The sequence below is a fragment of the Primulina huaijiensis genome, chromosome 8 (genome assembly GCF_012295235.1).
Source record: "Primulina huaijiensis isolate GDHJ02 chromosome 8, ASM1229523v2, whole genome shotgun sequence".
NCBI lineage: Eukaryota > Viridiplantae > Streptophyta > Magnoliopsida > Lamiales > Gesneriaceae > Primulina > Primulina huaijiensis.
The window spans coordinates 976,256-996,805 of record NC_133313.1 but is presented as its reverse complement, the minus strand read 5'-3'; the positions used below and the strand labels follow the sequence as shown (position 1 = coordinate 996,805).

At 35.3% G+C, this 20,550-nt stretch overlaps 3 protein-coding genes and 1 pseudogene across 6 annotated transcripts; 1 reads left to right on the top strand and 3 right to left on the bottom strand.

Moving 5' to 3' along the window:
* Positions 1-1,097: 1,097 nt before the first annotated feature.
* LOC140983323 (probable zinc metalloprotease EGY2, chloroplastic) lies at positions 1,098-5,957 on the bottom strand. Of its 4 annotated transcripts, none has more exons than XM_073450316.1 (12): positions 5,616-5,957; positions 5,456-5,534; positions 5,067-5,162; positions 4,492-4,557; positions 4,273-4,383; positions 4,018-4,092; positions 3,839-3,944; positions 3,643-3,736; positions 3,119-3,272; positions 1,895-2,105; positions 1,534-1,694; positions 1,098-1,412 (listed from the first exon to the last, which is right to left on the bottom strand). In XM_073450316.1, exons 1-12 carry the CDS (start codon positions 5,744-5,746, stop codon positions 1,164-1,166), a joined length of 1,533 nt encoding a protein of 510 aa, XP_073306417.1. In that variant the 5' UTR covers positions 5,747-5,957; the 3' UTR covers positions 1,098-1,163. The 4 variants fall into 4 exon arrangements, with proteins under 4 accessions (XP_073306417.1, XP_073306418.1, XP_073306420.1 ...); XM_073450317.1 differs by having other exon boundaries at positions 4,273-4,380; XM_073450319.1 differs by having other exon boundaries at positions 4,273-4,380; positions 4,492-4,542.
* A 717-nt stretch (positions 5,958-6,674) lies between these two features.
* On the bottom strand, positions 6,675-11,001 carry LOC140982375 (syntaxin-31-like; annotated as a pseudogene).
* An 855-nt stretch (positions 11,002-11,856) lies between these two features.
* Positions 11,857-14,346, top strand: LOC140983037 (large ribosomal subunit protein uL10). The gene is made up of 5 exons (XM_073449908.1): positions 11,857-12,310; positions 12,772-12,840; positions 13,270-13,368; positions 13,451-13,843; positions 13,927-14,346. The coding sequence occupies exons 1-5, from the start codon at positions 12,053-12,055 to the stop codon at positions 14,077-14,079; spliced, it is 972 nt and encodes a 323-aa protein (XP_073306009.1). The 5' UTR covers positions 11,857-12,052; the 3' UTR covers positions 14,080-14,346.
* Positions 14,347-17,035: 2,689 nt separating this feature from the next.
* Positions 17,036-18,591, bottom strand: LOC140982427 (uncharacterized acetyltransferase At3g50280). Its single transcript, XM_073448925.1, has one exon. It carries the CDS (start codon positions 18,535-18,537, stop codon positions 17,104-17,106), a length of 1,434 nt encoding a protein of 477 aa, XP_073305026.1. The 5' UTR covers positions 18,538-18,591; the 3' UTR covers positions 17,036-17,103.
* Between the last annotated feature and the right edge of the window lie 1,959 nt (positions 18,592-20,550).

Genomic DNA, 20,550 nt, shown 5'->3' with positions numbered 1-20,550 from the left:
AATCAATTAAACATGATTAAAAGTTGACAAATTCAATAAATTTTAATTAAAAAATTACTAGAAATAGGATACATTGCCAGCAAATCTTATAAACTGAAAGGAACATAAAAAATAATAATAATTAAACATACACGTGTATATATCACACGCACAACTAACTAAATTTATTGATATTGTCTAAAATTTCAACGTGGCCATTAATATATGCAGAAATTAAGTAATATTTACACAATTTTTCAGAGTATTTGAGCTTCGTAAATACCTCAGAAAATGTTTGTCCAAAATAAAATAAGCCAATTACTTCAATAATAATAATAATAATAATAATAATAATAATAATAATAGACAAGATATCCTTCCTAAAGAAAAATTTGAGATTGATATTAGCAGAAATCCGAACAGATTGGATATGCTCTATTATATTATTATACACATGATCTTTAGCTTAGCTTAGCTTAGTGTAATTATTGTCGTTGCAGTAATTCTGACTCTTGGAAAATAATAGGTTGGGCAAGAACAACAATGATGGGCTAATAAAATATTTTAATAAATTTAAAAGTGTGAAATATTCAATAAAATTAGTTTAATAACTCAAATCACACGCGTGGATCTTAACCAAGCGTCTCAATTTATTGTAATAATTTCGGTTTTATCATTTAAAGCATGATTAAGAGGTGTCTCTCTAGGCACAGGATATGTCTGTAAATATTAAATTTTAGTGCAAAATATAAAGTTTCTAACCACGATGAATAAAGAAACAATAGGCAAAAATAAAAACGTTTTGAATTTTTTTTATTCTTCCCAAATCCCAAATGCTACATTCTTTTTTCCATTTTTGAAAAATTCACAAATTCCAAATCAAAGGATTTTAATTGAAATGAAATCATTCGGTAACACAAAAACTCTTGTGAGATGGTATCACGGATCAATTTCGTGGGTCGAATATCTTATTTGGGTCATCCATGAAAAAAAAATTACTTTTTATGCTAATAATATTACTTTTTATTGTGAATATCGGTAGAGTTGACCCGTCTCACAGATAAAGATTCGTGAGACCGGCTCACAAGAGACCTACTCTCATGATGATTCATAAATATAGTTCCACTCGGATAATTTCAGAAGCAAATTCCTCATAAATAGCTCAAAAATTTCTGGTGGCATTGCTAAACATTGTTAACAACATCACTAAAGAAAGGGAATGGATATGGCAAGCATACCAATACTCCTAACAGCAACACTACAATCCCAAAAGATACATACAATTGGTCAGGATCAGTGATTTCTTCGGACAATGGTGCGATAGGCCCTCGTTGCAAGAAAAATATTAGAACTAACCAATAGAATGCGACATCATTTGACAGAGATCCCAGTCCAAGAAGTACAAGGGAGGCAGTGGTAAATCGAGATGAAACCTGCGAAAAATTGGTAAGATCAGTTAAAGTCAATCTTAGCTTTTGATAGATAATGAAATTTTCTTGTTCATGACGTTGGAGATGGTAAGGTTTTGCAACATGTATGTTATTTGATAGGTACCTTTCTTCCCCATATGGCGAAAGAAATACGACCACCATCAAGTTCTCCAGCAGGGATGCTATTGATGGCATTAATCAGAAGTCCGGCCCATGCCCATAGTACGAGTGGATTTATTGACACCGGGGTGCCTTCCTTGAGGACGTCTCCAAGAAATAGCTTAGCTATGTCCAAAAGGAGAGAAAAATAAGCAGAAAGAAATTGTATTTCAATTTATAATCTGCAAAGGATTGTAAGCATCATTCTGGAGTCATTCTCTCCCATTTGCAAAAGAAGAACATATTTCAACATGAGAATAACAATAGTATTCTGACTGAATTTTCATGATGACAACCACCCTCGGGGAAAAAAGGGAATAAGTTACCTAATGCCCCAACTAGAAGGGATTCGTGGAATACTGAAGCGTCAACAAGAAGACCTAGTTGATCATCAGGTGGCGGCAAGAGAAATCCCGAAAGCAAAAGAACAATGCCCAAGGAAAACCCAGCCAAAGGACCAGCAACTGAAAATTTCAAGAGATCCTCACGCTTTGGTACTATATTTAGAATCCTTGTTATAGAACCAAAAGATCCTATCTGTCAATAGAAACTTGTTAGATTTTTTAAGCATGAGTATGCACAGATGACAGCAAAAGAATACGAGAATAAGGGATATGGGCAAGAATCCTAAGTGGAGTTAATTACTCCTGCCAGTGAGAAATTGAAGAGAGTAATGCATTAACAGAGAATAAGCCCACAAGCATGCAACCGAGAAACTGCCCAGGATTATCTTCCAAAGCACATTTCACATCGCTTGCAGAATTATTGGGTCATTTTCACAAATATGATGAAAGCAAGGCATTTGAGAATCCATTAAACTGAAGTTACGTGTAGTTTGACATACTTTGAAATGGTTTCAAAACGCATACAAAAATTGTCCGACAAAATTTCTCATTCTAATTACATAAATAAATATATTTTGTACAAATATATAAAATTGATTTTAGATGTCAAATTAAAAACTACCCATTCCAAATTCATCTGTCCACATGCAGACGTAGGCTAATGGTGTAACTATTTCTTGAGTTGAGTAATTCCCCTGGTTTATACATTCACAAAAACTTAAATTTATGGTTTGGATAACCTATGTACAACGACTTCATAATGTAGAAATCACCTTTTATTGTTTTTGAAATACATGATTCTAAACTTGGTAGATTTTTGTACTCTTTTTTACATGGAGTTTGGATAAATACCGAAAACGGATAAATACCGAAAACAGAAATTCATGATTATGCCATGGACTCATGTATTATATTAAAGCTTGATGATCCTTCTTTGAAATAAGACATACTCAAGATAAAGTTCACGAGCACACTTGTGTCTGGTTGAATATAATTCTCAGTATTGATAGATGAAATATCATTTTAACAAGTAGCAGAACAGAAGGCGACCAAATTCAAAAGAAGTGGAATAAGATGAAATAAATATTTCACATATTTTAGAACGTTCACAAACGAGATCCAACTATAAGAGAAACAAGACAAATGAAATGAGAAGCATAGGCAGTCTGAAATCGTGCGCAATAACATTATACATTTATACGTTACCTGCCAACTAGGAACAAAATATGGCACACCCAGCTTAATACCGATCTCTTTCGCAACTAGAAAATGGCTGATTTCGTGCACACCCAGAACAAGTGCGGTAACAAGAGCTCCAGGAAGGCCATTTACCAACAAGTCAAAATTGTCAAAAGCTGATCTGGAGGATAAGGCAAAAATTAATGTCGATGAGCAAATCATGCTGCCTTCAACCTCGGAAAATAATGGGCAAGCCAAATAAAAATCTAAAATTCAATAATATTTATATATTTAGAAAGAAAGAGACTTTCTCTCACAATGACAAGAGAAAAACAAGGCAAAAGAAATCCCCGAGTGATGGTAGGGACCAACAACAAATTGAGGTAAGCAAATGATTAAAGAACTTAGTGGCATTTTTTAGCACTTTCAAACCAAAGTTTTGGCATGCTATAGTTTTCTACTAAAACACTTCCACGTAATGTTTCAGATGCTTTGTAAAACAATTGATTTAATATAATTATAAGATAAAAAAAACATAAACAAAAACCTACACTAGATTTTCTTGTAATGCAGGAACATTGCGTAGAACTAGGGTGAATACAGTGACCAATCCGAAAGCACCAGCAGCAAACCATTCAGGAACAGCTACATCGCTCAAATCAAATATTAAACACATTAGTTATCTATGATTGAAAGCCATCATTGAAATATAAGCTCTTATAGAAATGCTTAGAGCTTATGAACTACCAGTAGTATCTGGTTGCAAGGTCCTCCTTGGCACCACAACTGCTACGGGTTTATCATCCTCAGGATTAATTAGAAGGAATAATTTAAATAGATCTCCAAATTTGTCCTACAAATAGAACTTACGAAACATATAAAATACTGACATGACCAAGCAAAAATAAAGTCATAGATTCACCAACCTCCATTCTCCTTTTTATTTTCTCATAACTTTTTGCCGCTACCCCTCGCATGTTTCCTTTGAATAATACCCCACCCTACATCAACACATAATAATACATGTCACCATTTTATACCATAATTACTATATTGTACCATAGGAATGAGTCTTTGCATCCGCAAAATGCCACTAGACAAACACAGTCAATAAGGGAATCTAGACATTTGGCAACCTTATATATAACAGATCAAAATAAGATATCACCCAAAGAACTCACTTCATATGGTTCTTGGCTGGTCACAAAGAATGTATCAAAGCCAAATACTTGATCCTTCAAAATATCAATAGTTTCCTTTGGAATTCTCAATGATTCGTCGAATTCCTGCTGCTGTTCATGGTGTTAAGAGGGAAGAATAAGATTTAATATTATAGAGAGAGTCATCTGACTATGAAGTTTTGAAATACAATGTCATCATTACTTCTAAATTCTTATCACCTTCAGCCCTGGCAGAGGCGATCCACTTGCAAATTGAACAGCATCAGCATCCTGATACAACACAATCTCAACAAATAAAGGAGGTGAGATTCAGTAAAACACCTTCTTATTAAAGGTGATATGAAAGAGAAAGGAAAGAGGGAGTCTACCTCAATATATATCAGTTTACACAGGCTTAAATCTAAAACCAAAATTTCAAATATGAATCATTTATAATTTTACCAGTAGACTACAAGACTGCATTTTAATTATCTCATCTTTCACTATAAATCTAGCAGCAATAAAATACAAAAGTACTGCCTCCTATGATCAGCACCCCACACTTCCAACCACCAGGACCATTATTCACCTCAACCAAAATACAGAACAAAGACAAAAGCAACATTCGTTCAGGGAAAAAAATCACCTAGCAAATAAAAATGAGATAGTATGACATGTGACTCGGAAAGTGTCAATGAAACACATAGAAAAGACAAAAGCAACATTTGTTCAAGGAAAAAATCACCTAGCAAATAAAAATGAGATAGTATGACACGTGACCCGAAAAGTGTCAATGAAACACATATCTAAAGTACCTCAGCTTTGTCTTGAGCATCAATCGTTTCCAATTCGTTATTGTTTACCATGCCTTGTGTCTCAAGCATGTCTGACTCGGCAGATTGGTTGTCATCCTAGAAAATAGCACTGCAATTCAGCAACCCCAAAACGTGATAACGTCGTAATGTGCTACTGAAAGTTAAATCTACAAGAAGAACCATTGGTTTCCATAAAGGGCTCGGATCATTCACCACTGTGTAGAACCCTTCTGCTACTTAACATCATTCTCTCCATCAAATCATATCCTTCCAAATTCAAACCACACTTGGACAAGATACAAACTGTATCCGAGAACACGAAACATACGAAGCACAACCCACAAATGCACAGTTGCTAAAGCTATACCCATACAAATCCATAAAATTACCTCATCATTATTACTCTCGGGCTCAGTCCCCGTCTCACTCAGTCTGCAAATAGTCCTCAAATTCCCCCTTAACGCGGTCCTAAGCACACATAAGTACACACCGCAACTCAGTTCCATAACATTGATCACATCACTCGGAAAACATTAATCAGCAAATTACCTCGAGAACCCAACTGAGCCAAGGCTCCAGCAGAGCCCGAATGCGGGAGATGGTACGCGAGTGCTACTACAGGAGCTGCATTTCGCCAATGGTGTACCAAAAATCCCGCCAAAACTTGTGGACAAACTCATCGCAGCAAAATGGAATTAGCGAATGATCCGTTTATCTAAATCCTACGTACATTGAACGCATGAATTTGAACAGTTTACGGGGATAGAGATTCAGGGCGTGGCTTCGAATTTTGATCGAAATTTGAAGTGTTTCGAAAAAAGGAGCTTTGGAACTTGGAAGTTTACGGATATCTTATCCCCTGGTTCGAATTAAATCCGGGAATATCCAATTTTTTCTCTTCTTTATGGCCGTTACTTCGGTTAAAATAATTGTTGGGCTAAACACATTTGACCACAGACCCAACTAAAGCCCAACCGTGTCATAACTGACTAAAAATTATAATTAATTACTCTCGCTCTTTTTTTTTTCTTTTTTCTTTTTTTAAAAAAAGAACTAATTATTTTCTGAGGACATTTGATTAAATTTTTTTAAAGTTTTTATATCTTATAAGCTGGTAAGTGGCTAAATATTTGGATAAAACAAGATGATAGAGATTCAGAATATAAATTTTTTCATTATTATTCTGCAAATAGGATAAATTTTCCAAAACGGGCATTGATACTATGAATATCATGTAAAATAAATATTTTTGGATATATTTCCGTATCCGTGTCACTAAATTTCGGGAATATATATTTGGAATATATAAACTTTATGGTGACATATTTGTTATCCACAATATGTGCCCTTTTTTAAAATCTCACAAATGGAGACTATCATGTCATATATATTAATTTTTCTTACATTTTTCCCTTGAAAAAAATTAATTTTGGACGGAGATTGGTCGATTTACTTTAACTATTTAGGGGGGTGTTCTCAATGCATGGAAAGTACTTTGTAATTGATGTGATGGCATAATAAATTTCAAATCTTATTGAGTTGCCGGATATAGCTATATTATACACATAAAACCGTTTAAGACCACAAATTTCAAATATTTTGCTAAAACTTATGCTTCATGATAAATTGGATACTAAGCAATATGCTTGTGATTTAAAAGACAATAAATTGTATTTCCATTCAATCATGGCAGAAGACAGATCACTAAATACAACAAAAAACGGTAGATTCCATTCACCATTTATTGGCTTCAATTGTCTTCCTTGTATTATACTGTGAAGGACTTGAAAGAATACCCGATGAGATATTCATTCTAAACCATGGACAATTTTCTCACTATTATATACAGGACCAACATTAAACCCCGAACCGCAGAGCAGGGAAGACAAAAAAAATTGCATGTGTTCAGAAATGTAGCTGTCGCCTGTCGGGGAAAACATTAAAGCACGAAAACTATGAAAATGGTCATGAACAAAATAATTACCAGAAAAAGTTTGATCAAGAGCCACCTGTTAGATGATACCTTGTTCGAGTATTTCAGCAAGGTATTGCTAGCACCTTCTATATTTGCCGGTGATTCATCCATGTTATCGTCAATCCTGCGTGTTTAAATCCACCCAAAATTTGAATCTTCATTGAGCGTGGTCAATCATTTAATTGCACTTGGGTTGTTTGTCGAAACTTATAATAAAAAAATTACATTCAAAACATGGACTGAGATATGTCCTTGATTTTAAGAAAGCAAATCCAAACATCAAAGCTCCCAAGTTGCGCATAATGAGCTGTATTTTCTAAATCATGGTGGTTTTCCATCTGCTTGATAAGATTATCATAGTCTTTTTGACAAAAACTGGCAAATCATCTGTTATATACACGGAAAAAGGTGAAATATTACCTTATAGCCAACTCTCCTTGATGTGCAACCATTGTGGCTAGATGAGTGAAAATCCCACCCAGTTCTGAAATTGTAGATTCCACATTCTGTAGAGCAACTGTTCGGCTCTGAGATACACTATCCTGCCTTGGAAGTTGGAACCACCTGTTGCAACATTGACACTTCCATTTGATGGGACAGGTTGGTATCTGTTGCCATTCTTCGCCTATATACTGGATATCAGAGTCAAGAAGTACTCCAATCATATGGATTGCAGCTACAAGGAAGAAGAAAATACAAAGAGTGGCTTTTCTGGAAAAGATGGACTGTTCAGAAAATTCATAGAAAGGCATATATTTATATGTTGTCTGGTCAAATATATCTTCATTTTAGATCGATTCGGTACAATATATTGAAGATAATTGATCAAACAAGGATGCTCCAAGAAAAGCAATAATAGAATAGTAAATATGATTCTCTCTCAAAAAAAGAATAGTTAAAATGATATGAAGGGAACAACTACAAATGGTTTTCGGGTGAGAACTGTTATGATTTGCAGGTACACCATACGAGTGATGAAATAGTTTCAAGGACATGTCCTCTCAATTACTGGAGTAAAAAGGATTCCAACATGAAAAGGACAACTGACTTGAATCATCAATTCTGAATATTTATAAACTATGAAGAGCCAAACAAAGAAGGATATGTAAGCTATACCCACTCACTGTGTCTGTTTTATTTTGAGAAAAATTTTCCATGAAAATAATCTGCTTGTTTTACCGCTGTTTTTTCGAGAAGAGGTCTTCCCAGTAAATTTGAGTTTCTTCTTATTTTTGAATTAGTAATATATTTGATTCTTTGTCTGTTTTATTTTGAGAAGATGCATGAAAATAATCTGCTTGTTTTGCCGCTGTTTTTTCAAGAAGAGTTTTCCTAGTAAATTTGAGTTTCTTCTTGTTTTTCAATAAGTAATATATTTGATTCTTTGTTCCTGGTAGATGTGGCGACTTTCACTCACTTAAGTTCACAAATCCTGGGTGATATTGCATGATAGATGAAGACTCTTTTTCCTAGGGATTTCAAAAAAAAATTATCGGTTCTCTCGTTAGATTAGTATTAGGTATCACATGGAGAGGTGTGAATTGATTTCTCTGTGATTAAAGTACATCCAACATAAAAATTTCATAAAGAGTATAAGACAACGGTCCATCCAATTTAATAACTTTACCAACAGAATAAAGTATGCACAAACGATTACGTAAAAAGCTGTAATGTATCAAGTGCCAGATCATACCTTAGTTGGCTGCCAACTTGAACCCCGCTTCCTATTGATCTGAAATGCAAGAAAACAGAAGATGATGATGATCAGATTGTACGTTGGAAAAAAATTTCACAATTAGAAGATTGAGAGACATCAAACTGTAACATGATTGTTTCTGTGTTATAATGGGCCTTTCATGGCGTGTTGCAGATTATAATTTAAATCAAAATTAATTAAAAAACTGTTGAGCAGAAAATAGGCACATATAAAATAGTTAGAGATGTGTGTAAAAAAGTGATCTTTTCTATCACAAGTTAATTATGAGGACAATATTGACAATTAAATTTTAACGGCTGAAAAGAATTTACGCTGATGATTGTGTATTCGTTTCTGATGTACCAGTTGAACTCAACCAAGGGGCTGGTTCTGTCAAAGAATTAGGGGGATGCTTTAATGTCTCCCTTGAGGCAACTGTGGAAAATATCTGCTTCCGGTTCTCATGAGCCTTAATGCTCTGTAGAGTAATAAACCGAGGTGATGAGAAGGATGATGCCCCAAAAAAACATGTAATATAATCCACCATACCAAATGTACCTTTGTTCTAGTGGTCAAGACATCTTGGAACTGCTTTGTAGCATGCATGAGCCTGCTCTTCAAATCATCACTAACAGCAGTCAAATGAACAATTTTGTCCCCTGAATACTTTCCTTTAGTTATCTCCATGTTTTGAAGAGTTTGCATGTCGGAAAGAGCTATATTGAGTGCAGTAATATCATTTTTAATCAGAGTTGTTAGTTCTTCATTTTCCTTACTTCGATCATCAAATATTGATGACTTCTGGCCACTGCACATTCATGAAAATAAGTTAATGTCGGGTCAATGTAGTTAACAGATGCGCTGATCTGGTGTTAATATAGTTTTACAAGTTCGATGGTTCATCATGGTATAGTATCTGTTATTTGCTAAAAGGATTTCTGATATAGTGAGAATGATATGAGACAACAGATAATCAACAGTAAGTGCCAATAAGAGAAATCTGGAAAAAAATAATAAAGGAAAGACACATATTTTACTTTCGGCCTGAAAAGTTTACCAGTAATCTCTCTCCACAAGGATTGAGAGCAAGAATAAAAAACTTAGCAAGATTGATATAGAAAAAAAAGCATAGCATGAATTTGCTTTCCTTCTCAATGAACACTGAAAGATCAAAATGCATTCAATAAAAAACATCCATCAACAGCAGCAAAAATTGAGATAAAAAGATGAAACTTTCGTGATAAAGCACCAACATAAGAGACCGGTAAACTACCCTTTTAGAGTTGTTCGACATCTAAAAGTGGAATCGTGGTGAAAGAAAAAAATAGATCAAAATTGGCATACGACTAATCGAGTGACCTGGTTACTTATGCCCAGACACAGACATTATAAGTTTAAATGTGACCAATCCAAGCATGAGAATAAAAAGAAAATAAAACAAGAATGATAAGAAAAAATTAGTGCATCGATATTAAAACTTTGTGGTTATGCTCGGAATCAGTTGTCAATTGTCATTCAAAACGATAAACAACCAAACTTCCTCTGGATAGAACAGCGTGGTATATGCTGAAGTTTGGAAGGAAAAATTCCTCGTGAAACAATCTAAAGATAGCCACACTGAGAATTGGAATCATGTTGTGTTCAATTTATGAAGAAGAATGTCCAATTATATTCATTTTGATGTCACTTTAGCAACTCATGGAATTCGTTTTACCTGCTAAAACATTTTCTCGAATTCACCATGAACCTTGTAGTCTATAAGATAATTGAAAAGGTTTTAACATAAAAATTGCTCATATAACATTGAACTCGATGATTTTACAACCTCAAACAAACCAATTCCAGCTGATTTTGAAACAACAATTGCAAGGGATCAACCGAATTCCAAGCAAAACCGCTAGAACTATTCGTTCGACGAGAGAGTGAAGCTTACAATTAGACAAACGGTCGATTTTCTGCGAGGTTTGGTGGATGCGAATACCGATTTTCGAGGCGTTCTTGTTGAATTCGGACCGATCCGGAGTTGCAGCAATCGAGTCTTGGTTTGATTGGGATTGGGGCGGAGTTGCTGCATTTCGTCCAAATTTTCTCAAGGTCTTCGATATAGAAACGAACTCCGACGTCCGATCACGGTACGAAGAGGCGCCAGCCGCCGCCATGGTCATTGATCGGCACCGGATTTTTGCCGGTAAACATCAACTTCAGTGCGGGACACGTTGTAGAAAGCAAGCTCCAAAAGCATCGATGTTTTTAGTTTTGAATACATTTTTGTAAATAAAATAAAAAAAAAACTAATTCAGCAACTATTTTTATAATGCAAAGGTTCTTTATTTCATCATAAATTAACTCACACAAAAAATTATCCAATTTTATAAATTCCGATTCTCACTTCTCAACTAATAATTATTATAGAACAACGTAAATTTCAAAAAATTATCACGGATCTCACAAATTTCATCCGACTCAAATCATAAAAAAAATATTATTTTATATATAANATCAAAGTCAGCTACATCCATCAACAGTTGACGAGTCGTAACAATTTTATTTTAAAATTTAAACATATTTTCTCTCCATACATCATGATGATCAACTCAAATCATTTTTTAATCTATTCTGATAAATTGACAAGTGACGACTAATTTTGTTTTAAATAAATATTGGTGAAATTTTTGGTCCTTTATTTTTATATAAATATGCACATACTAAATAATTCAGAGTTTTGAGAAATAATTTTATCATATATTTTAAAGAGAAAANACGCCAATATGACATAGTCAAGTTCACATATAAAATGTCACACAAAAAATTCTGATGAAAATAGTAAAATTATAAAAAAAATTTAAAAATACATGATGAAATATAAAATCAAAATTATGAAAACAAACTTAATAAACACAGACTGCAATTGGTCATATTTTAATTATTAATTAATTTATTTCTCATGTTTGTATACATATATATATTAACCCAAAAATAAAAAGTATGGGCTTTACCCACGGCCCAGCCCACTATCGTCCATCAAAAACATTCAACCGTTGATGAAATATTATCAAAGCCATCACCACCGTCCAAATTAGGTCAAAGTATAAACCCTGACTATATAAATCCGCCGCTTGCTCTCCTTTCTCCACGAAAGCTCTCTCCTCTGACGCCGTTGCCATCTCGAAACCCAAACGTGAATCGAGGTTAAAGTGACAGCGCCTACGCGGTCCGCCTTGGCATAGCCCGTCGCTGCGTCTTGGCCCTCAATTTTTCTCTTTTTCCTAACATTTGTAGGTGTTTTCTAACTTGTATTCTTAGAGTTTATTATCAATGGCGCCCAAGGTTTCCAAGGCCGACAAGAAGATCTCGTACGACCAGAAACTCTGCAAACTTCTTGACGAATACTCTCAGGTGTTGATTGCGGCGGCGGATAATGTGGGGTCAAATCAGTTACAGAACATCAGGAAGGGTTTGAGGGGTGATTCTGTGGTGCTCATGGGTAAGAATACTATGATGAAGAGGAGCATAAGGATTCATGCTGAGAAGACTGGAAACAACGCCATTCTGAACCTTATCCCGCTCCTTGTCGTGAGTTGAAAGATCATTTTTTTATTTTTGTTTTCCATTCTGTCTGTTTAATCAGTTTTATTTCTTGGTTATGGATTCTTATGGATCAATTGAATGTGAATTCTTTTGTGTGACAAAATTATGTTTGAAAATCACGTAGTAAGATAAATATATACATTTCTACACCTTTCATGCCGAATATATATATTTCCAGTGGCTGATTATTGCATTTTGTAAGTTTTAAAGCTTTATTCTATATTTTACTTTTTGACGTCCTTGTACATTTATGTGGAGCGCAAAAATTCGCAAAATACAATCGTGGGATTTAATGTATATGCTTTCCACTTAACAAGATTAATTATAGATCAATTATATCTTGATTCTTTAATTGTGATGGAGGATTGGAGCCTAGTTTGTTATTGCATTACGCTCGAGTGATTTACTTTTTAGTGAAATTTTGCTCTAATTTGTCTTTTGGACAGGGAAATGTGGGACTCATCTTCACCAAGGGTGACCTGAAGGAAGTCAGTGAGGAAGTTGCCAAGTACAAGGTGAATTGGTTTTTCAAAGGTTTTTATGTCCATGTTCGTGCACACTTTCTTCTGCTAGGGTGATTGTCATGGTGATATGTTAGTGCCCTAAATTGAACCTATCCGAGTGCTAGTTTCTTCTGTTCAAGAGCAAAATGATATTAATTTTTTGGTCAATATATAAAATTAATCAATTTATTGTTCTTTAATTTTTGTGTGTATACATGTTATTCATATTTTGAACTTAGTTTTGCTCAGAAAATCACTACTGGTTTTTTAATCCGAGATATAAAGCAAATGAGGTTTTTAGTGTATTTTAGAAACAAATGAATGGAAAATGAAAATTGTGCCTTTGAAGGCTCTTGATGGTTGCGTCTTCGAACTTTATTGGCTCGTGTTGGTCTGGTGGCTCGGATTCATAGACTGGTTTGCCTACTTGATTGTCCACAGGTTGGAGCTCCTGCTCGTGTTGGTCTGGTGGCTCCAATTGATGTCGTTGTCCCACCTGGGAACACTGGTCTTGATCCATCACAAACATCCTTCTTCCAGGTCTTTTTATGATCACTTTCTACGTTATTGCATTTCCCTAATTTAGTAATTTTAGATGGTTTCTAAAGATATTTCATTATAGGTTCTCAACATTCCAACTAAGATCAACAAGGGTACTGTTGAAATTATCACCCCTGTGGAACTTATCAAGAAAGGTGACAAAGTCGGTTCCTCTGAAGCTGCATTGCTTGCAAAACTTGGAATTAGGCCATTCTCATATGGTCTAATTGTCTCGACTGTCTATGATAATGGATCGGTCTTCAGCCCTGAGGTGCTTGATTTGACTGAAGATGATCTCATCGAGAAGTTCGCCATTGGTGTGTCCATGGTCACTTCCTTGTCACTTGCCATCTCATACCCAACCCTTGCTGCAGCACCCCACATGTTCATTAATGCCTACAAGAATGTTTTGGCTATTGCGCTGGAAACTGATTACTCCTTCCCACAAGCAGATAAAATAAAGGAGTATCTTGCTGTATGTAGTCATGTTACTGTTTTTTAGTTAGGGTTCATGATGCAACCTTTGCCTGATTACTCAATTCAATGTAAACTATGCAGGATCCAAGCAAGTTTACTGTTGCAGCTACTCCAGTGGCAGCTTCGGATGGTGGTGCAGCTCCAGCTCCAGCTGCAGCAGCCAAAGAAGAGGAGAAGAAAGAAGAGCCTGCCGAGGAGTCTGATGATGATATGGGTTTTAGTCTTTTCGATTAAGGCTTATGTTGGTTCTGATTTGGCTCTTTCCATTACATAGTTCGGAGTTTGAATTTGAGTTTTTTGTTGTTACAGTACACTGCTGTGTCTTCTTTGTTAGTTTTGGGATGTCTTGGGATTGTTTGCCAAATGCTTCAAGTTTTAGTTTTACGTTCTTTGTTTCCATGGTACACTGCACTCTGAACTAGTGCCTTTATTGCTTACGTTCCAAAATACACTGTTATAGTGTTATTAGTGTTCTGTTTTGACGGTGAATAACCGGTTTAAGTGAGCTGTTATTTAATAATTATTACATGCTCTTCAAGATATGATCTTAGGTTTCTTTTGTATTGAAAGATTTGGTTTTGATTGAATTTGAAGAGAAAAATTAAAATGACTTTAATGTGAGATAAATTAAAATTTTATCATAATTATTCAAAAATAATTAGATTTAATATCTGATGTCACACGGTTTTGTTATTATGGATAAGGGTAATTACTAAAAATAACTATTCTAAACTTCTTGTCAAATAGTTTTGTTGTTACAAACTTGAAATCAATATTTATGTAACCTTAAAAAATTGTACGAGTGTCCAGGAAACTTTTTTCATCGGTGTATCTATCAATCATTATTTTACCGGGCAAATTGAGTTCACGGGTCTTGTGAAAAATCAAAACAACGAACATATAAATTACAAGTAATTTTATCCTATTTCTATTTATGTTTATTCATATGTTATTTTTTGATTGTTATCTTATTTGTATTTCAGCTTCAAGAACTTGTGTTTCTGATTTCAAAGATTATTGATTTAGAAGTTATGTTTCTGATTTTAAAGACTATAGATTTTATATAGACGGTCATTAAAAAAAAATTTGAGTAACAAATGCCATTACCTTTTTTATCATTTGTGTCCCACTTTTTCTTTATTTCACAAATTACGAAAATAAATAAGTGTTATAAATCATATGAGAAAATAGATCATTCATAAGAGTCAATACCTCATTGAACTTAATCATGTCATATTTATCTTGATCACAATCATTTAAATCTAACTAAATAAGAATAATAATCTACAACAAGAATACTCTGAATATTTCAAGAACTTTTCAATGAGAAATAACCGATCAGAGAAGATGTAGCATACACGTTAGAAGGATGAGTTCGAGAGATCGAACAAAGTGGAAGAGATTCAAGGGAAAAAGACAGAACTCATAATCTACAAACTTCGGACTACCCTGAATATTTCAAGAACTTTCCTGCCATTTTTGTCTTCTGCATGTAAATAATTTCCAGCTTCTTTCATTTTGAAGTAATTCATTTCCTTTAGTCATTAGTTAATCACTTATCTTTATCTACGATCCTTTGTACATAAAAAAAACGTTGAAATCAATCATTGATGACATAATTGAATTATTGATTTTGTTTTGAAGGATTTTGGTGGGAAATCTCAGTGTTTTACTTAGTTTTAATTCTTCAGAATCGATCAAAAAGCTCATAACGTAACTAACGAGCAAATTGAAATCTGCGTTATTTGATTAAGGGTCAGATTCATTTTCACGTAATTTGGTGTCAAAGTGACGCATGGCCGCACGCCCGCAATTTTTCGACCGAACAACATCTGATGTGATGCATGTTCGCAACAACATATGCTTTCATTTTCATTTGTAAGCTCTCGTGCAACATTTGCCTATCGATTCCGAAAATGTGAGTATTAGAAAAGAAGTCTTAAAAGTTTTTTATTCGTAAGACGGGTCAATCTTACTTATATTTAAAATAAAAAATAATATTTTTTGTTATTTTTTATGAATGACCTAAATAAAATATTTATCTCACAACATGTACTATATTCACCTCCGGAGAAGNTTGATACCATTTCCGTTTAATAGTTTACAAAATATATTATTTCCATTTATTTTGCATGAGTACTTAAAAATTACGCAAGTTCTCCTAGAATCAAGTACGTCTCGTCATGCACTCTACAACATTTTATTTATCGCAAGAGAATGTTAGAACATTTAAGAAGGTTTTTGATATCACCAAACCTCCTAGCAACTATGACAGTTAAAATATATATGTGCCTTTCGCGTTTCGACATCGCGAATATTTGAGAATAAGAATAAAAAGAAAAATACATAAAAAAAAATCTTACATCATGTCGAGTAAAAATTGGATTATTGAGGTGTATTAGACTTATATTCATGGCCAAATTATATTCAGCGTTCAAGATCTGGAGATAACTGCTCCTTACTATCTTGTTCATTATCGTCTCATTTATATCGTAGCATTAGTATTGATGATCTCGAAATATGACAGCAAAAGTTGGGACACTTGAACGATGAAAATCGATATTATGGATATCTTATAACCACACAAAAGTTCCAATTTAGAAGCAGTTTGGGAGTTTTTACCACCAATTCTTACCGCTTCTGGAAATGTTAGATTCCAGGCCTGTCATAGTATGATCTTTTATAGATAGATACATGGCAGATGACTCGTTTGTAAGAAAACGAAAATCAATTAAGTTGCTTAAAGATCTGGAATATCACTTAAATTTACAGTGCATATTCTCAGATTCTCTGCATGATGATTCGAGAATATTTATAAATACATATCTCAATGAATCAGTGACATACCATCTCCCAAATCGCAAGAGGTTCTAGTAATGTTCTATCTGTATTCCGGAGATCTTTCCCGTCCGGGTTCGGGTTCTAGATAGTCTCTTGTTCCGAGGATTTTGCTTTGGTCTTTGACCACAGCTGGTCGATCAAAAATTGTTGGTCGACCAGTTTTGGTCTTTGGTCGACCAAACAATTGTTGGTCGACCAAATTGCTTTGGTCTGGTCGACCGGTCGACCAAACAATGGTCGATTCATGTTTGGGTCGACCAAAACATGGTCGAAATTTTCTTTTTAAAATAAATGTATATATGTAATCAAATTTAATGATGTATTTATACTTAAAACACAAGGACATTTAAATAAATTGAGTTATAGATCTTTTTTTTTAAATATTTCACGATGCACTCCCTTCTCCCCACATTTCCCCTAATTGTAACCCGATACATATTGCATAAACTCCGGATCGGACTCAAGACCCGCCATGGTTTCGGGCGCAAGAACCACCTCCAAGTCCACATTCCCACCAGCTTCCCGGCCCGGGAAAGCCGAAATCTTGCCATCGAATTTGTTGGCCCGGCCGCTGCGAACCGCCACCGGTCGGCCCCACCCGAAATCATTATCGTACATCGGGAATCTAGGAGAGCTCCCCATCGTTATCATCGCGCCGTCAAAATTTCCTAATGGGAAGCACCGTGGGTCCCGCTCCCAATCCTTCACCACCTTCCTCACGGTGGCGTCACCGTGTGCCGCCACGCTCTTGTTCAGTTGCTCCGCGCACCACTGGAGATCGTTGGACAGGACATCGCCGGCAGATGCGTATGTTGGGGTGCTCTGTATTGCGTTGCCGAAGTAGAGAGGGTCCAGCTTCGGTTCCAGGCGGTGCCGGCAGTTCACCGCCATTCTAAACGTCGTCTTTTTGGAGGGTGGCAGTTTCCGAGCTCGAGTGATGCCTCGCCATAGCAGCGCGCTTAAGGACTGAAAAGATGAAATCTCGGTTTGATTCAGCTGATTTGAGACGGCGGTTCTCAGCCATGGAAATGATGTTTTCTTCTCGTCGGGGAATTTGAGTGTATCGTTGCTGTATTTGCCCATTAGCTCAGCCGCGTCGACTCCGGCGTCAATTTCCCATTTCTGGTTGTTAACCTTGGCTTTCAGCTTCAGCATCGATTCTCTGCTGAACCTGAAAATCTTCTCCCTCACCGGAGAATCCACCGAGAAAGTAACTTTGGGCCCGCCAGCGGGGAGTTTAAGAACCGCGGAGGAAATCAAAACCGAGTCCCGGCTGAAATCCGGCGCCCTTGAAATCCTCTTCACCCCCTTGCTCAACTCCGCAAAAGTATTGAAAAAATTCCAGAACGAAGTCCCGTCCGTAACCGCGTGATTCACAGAACAACCGATGAAAACTCCATCCGCCAATTCCGTCACCTGCACCGCCATAATGGGCCTAAAATGGCCGTGATAACTCACCATCCCATCAAACGCAAAGAACCCCTTCAGCGCTTCCGGCAAATCACCATCCACCGACCCCAGCAAATCCACGACCCGGAAATGGGACCCATCAGCATGCACAAAATCAACCCCACCATCATCACAACGAATATAAACATACCCGTCCGAATCCGTCACAAGCCGCCCCGCCAGCGGCGGAAACTGGGAAAGCGTCTGCGAGAGGCCGCACTTGAGCAGAGCAACCACCTCCGACATGGGCATCGGAGGCCTCGTGAACAAGCACCCCTTCTGGATGTAGTGGCAAGAAAGCATAGGGAGATCAGAAACAGAGAGCTTCAGCTCTCCCATAGCCGACTTCTGGTCGGGGAAAACGGTGCATTTCGATACCACAGGCACAGATTGCGAAACCATGCTCGCTGAAACTGAGTGTTATCGAGTGAGAGTGGTGGGAAAAGCGGGAGACGAGTGGGGGTATATATAGGACTTTGGGTTCATGCATTTGCTGAGGTGGTTGGTGCTAGAATTATAGTTAGTGCTGATAGTGATAATATTGGCAACGTATGTGTTTGGTAATATTTAATGATTTTGGTTGACCAAGTGAAATTAATATATAAAGGACTAATGGGGTAATATTCTTAGTTTTTGGGGTGTTTACCAATTATGATTAGGTGCATGGTACCTACGTGTCCATTTATTTCCACCCTATGGCGCGTGTCAATCATATCATAAAATTATGACTGCAAATGAATTTGATCTCACCTATTAATTTTATAAGATAATTTTTAAAATTTTATTTGATTTTTTTTAAAAAAAAGTTATACTAAAAATATAATTTTTACTTTAAATATAATTCGAATCGACTCATCTCATAAAAAAAATCCGTGAAACCATGTCAAAAAAAAACTGTTCTTTATTTTAAAATGAGTCAGATTGATTTGGTTCTGAATATCTAGTTCAAGTGTGTATAGTTAGTGATAATATTTGAATTTATCTAAGAGATGTATCAAGGGAGGGGTCGATTTGGTTCTGAATATTTAGTTTAATTTAGGTCAATTTATAGAACGAAAATTGCATCTGCGTGGAATCTCAAACTATGTACATTGTCTGAAAGATAGGGTGTCTTAACCATTATCCAACAACTATTTCATCTCCGTTATCTATTGAACTTGTCCTGAATTACCAATAATCATAGGCATTTGTGTATAGTTTCAAATACAAGTGGAGCTACACTCCTTAGAGTCACGTTAACTCAAATATGTCTCCAATTTGTTTGAAGTTAGCATCTACATTAATGGATTGAAAAATGATAAATTCTAATTTTTTTTAGATAAACTAAGTTCAACTGAATTTTATATCTGTTATATATCAACTTAAAAAAAATTATAATAATTATGATGATATTCAAGTTTTAAAAAAATTCCAAAAATTTTTCATTTCTTTCCAATAAGATGGTGTTCGAGTTGGTGGAGTAACTGAGTGTTACAAATAGTTAGGAGTTCAATTCATCCTATCAATATCACATAAAGTTTATTTTTCCCCACACATTTATTGGGATTTTTCTCGTAATATTAATGTGACGTCAAATATATATATATATATATATATATATATATATATATAACAAATTTTGATTTATTAAACAACCAAAACACTTTCTGGACAAACTTTCATAATTATTTTTGAAAATTTCTCATTTTAATCAGTATAACTTCAACTATCATTTCATTTGTCACTCAACTGAAATTACAGGATTACCAAATCTAAGACATTTTTCCTTTTAAGGAAACAATCAAAAAAATCTGGAAATGTTGATTATTTTATGAAATTGAGAAGGATGCCTTGATATTTTGCTACAAATCTCAAAGTTTGAAGATAACACAGACAAGATTTTCCTTGGATTACTCGATATATATCCACACAGAATATTAGGACGATTTTCTTGTCCTGTCCACCTCAGTTTCCATTTATTTAACAATGGCCACCCGTCAGTCACGTTGGACTTATTTTTCTAAATGTTATTTTTATCTTTGAAATTAAATAAAATATATTACCAACTTATTTTCTTTTTTGTTTTTCCGGAAAAACATTGTGTTTATTTTACTTATCTCACATAATTAAAGACTTGTATTTAAGACATCCACGTTACTATTTTTTGACATTATATTGCTTGATTCGTAAGATCATGTAGGACCGAACACTTGCCGTTTCACCAAAAACTATAGATGGTGGTAATGGTGTAACTCAAATCTTTTAAACTGCACAGCAACTCAAGCACCACGGTTCGATCGCTCTATCAAACATGGGCAATTATTGCACCCAACAATCTCCCTCCCAATAATTGCACTCCTTGCAATCAAATCGAACCCGTGACCTTGGCTCTGATACCAATTGTAGGACCGAGCGCTTGTAGCTTTACCAAAAGCT

What these genes read in the sequence shown, in the direction of transcription:
- LOC140983323 (XM_073450316.1), bottom strand. Translation starts at nt 5,746, where the DNA reads ATGAGTTTGTCCACAAGTTTTGGCGGGATTTTTGGTACACCATTGGCG. An exon ending in GCATTACAAGAAAATCTAGT is followed by an intron (nt 3,273 to 3,642) that starts GTAGGTTTTTGT and finishes CTTATCCTCCAG; the next exon opens with ATCAGCTTTTGACAATTTTG. An exon ending in TCGCCATATGGGGAAGAAAG is followed by an intron (nt 1,413 to 1,533) that starts GTACCTATCAAA and finishes AATTTTTCGCAG; the next exon opens with GTTTCATCTCGATTTACCAC.
- LOC140983037 (XM_073449908.1), top strand. Translation starts at nt 12,053, where the DNA reads ATGGCGCCCAAGGTTTCCAAGGCCGACAAGAAGATCTCGTACGACCAG. An exon ending in ACCTTATCCCGCTCCTTGTC is followed by an intron (nt 12,311 to 12,771) that starts GTGAGTTGAAAG and finishes TCTTTTGGACAG; the next exon opens with GGAAATGTGGGACTCATCTT. An exon ending in AAATAAAGGAGTATCTTGCT is followed by an intron (nt 13,844 to 13,926) that starts GTATGTAGTCAT and finishes TAAACTATGCAG; the next exon opens with GATCCAAGCAAGTTTACTGT.
- LOC140982427 (XM_073448925.1), bottom strand. Translation starts at nt 18,537, where the DNA reads ATGGTTTCGCAATCTGTGCCTGTGGTATCGAAATGCACCGTTTTCCCC.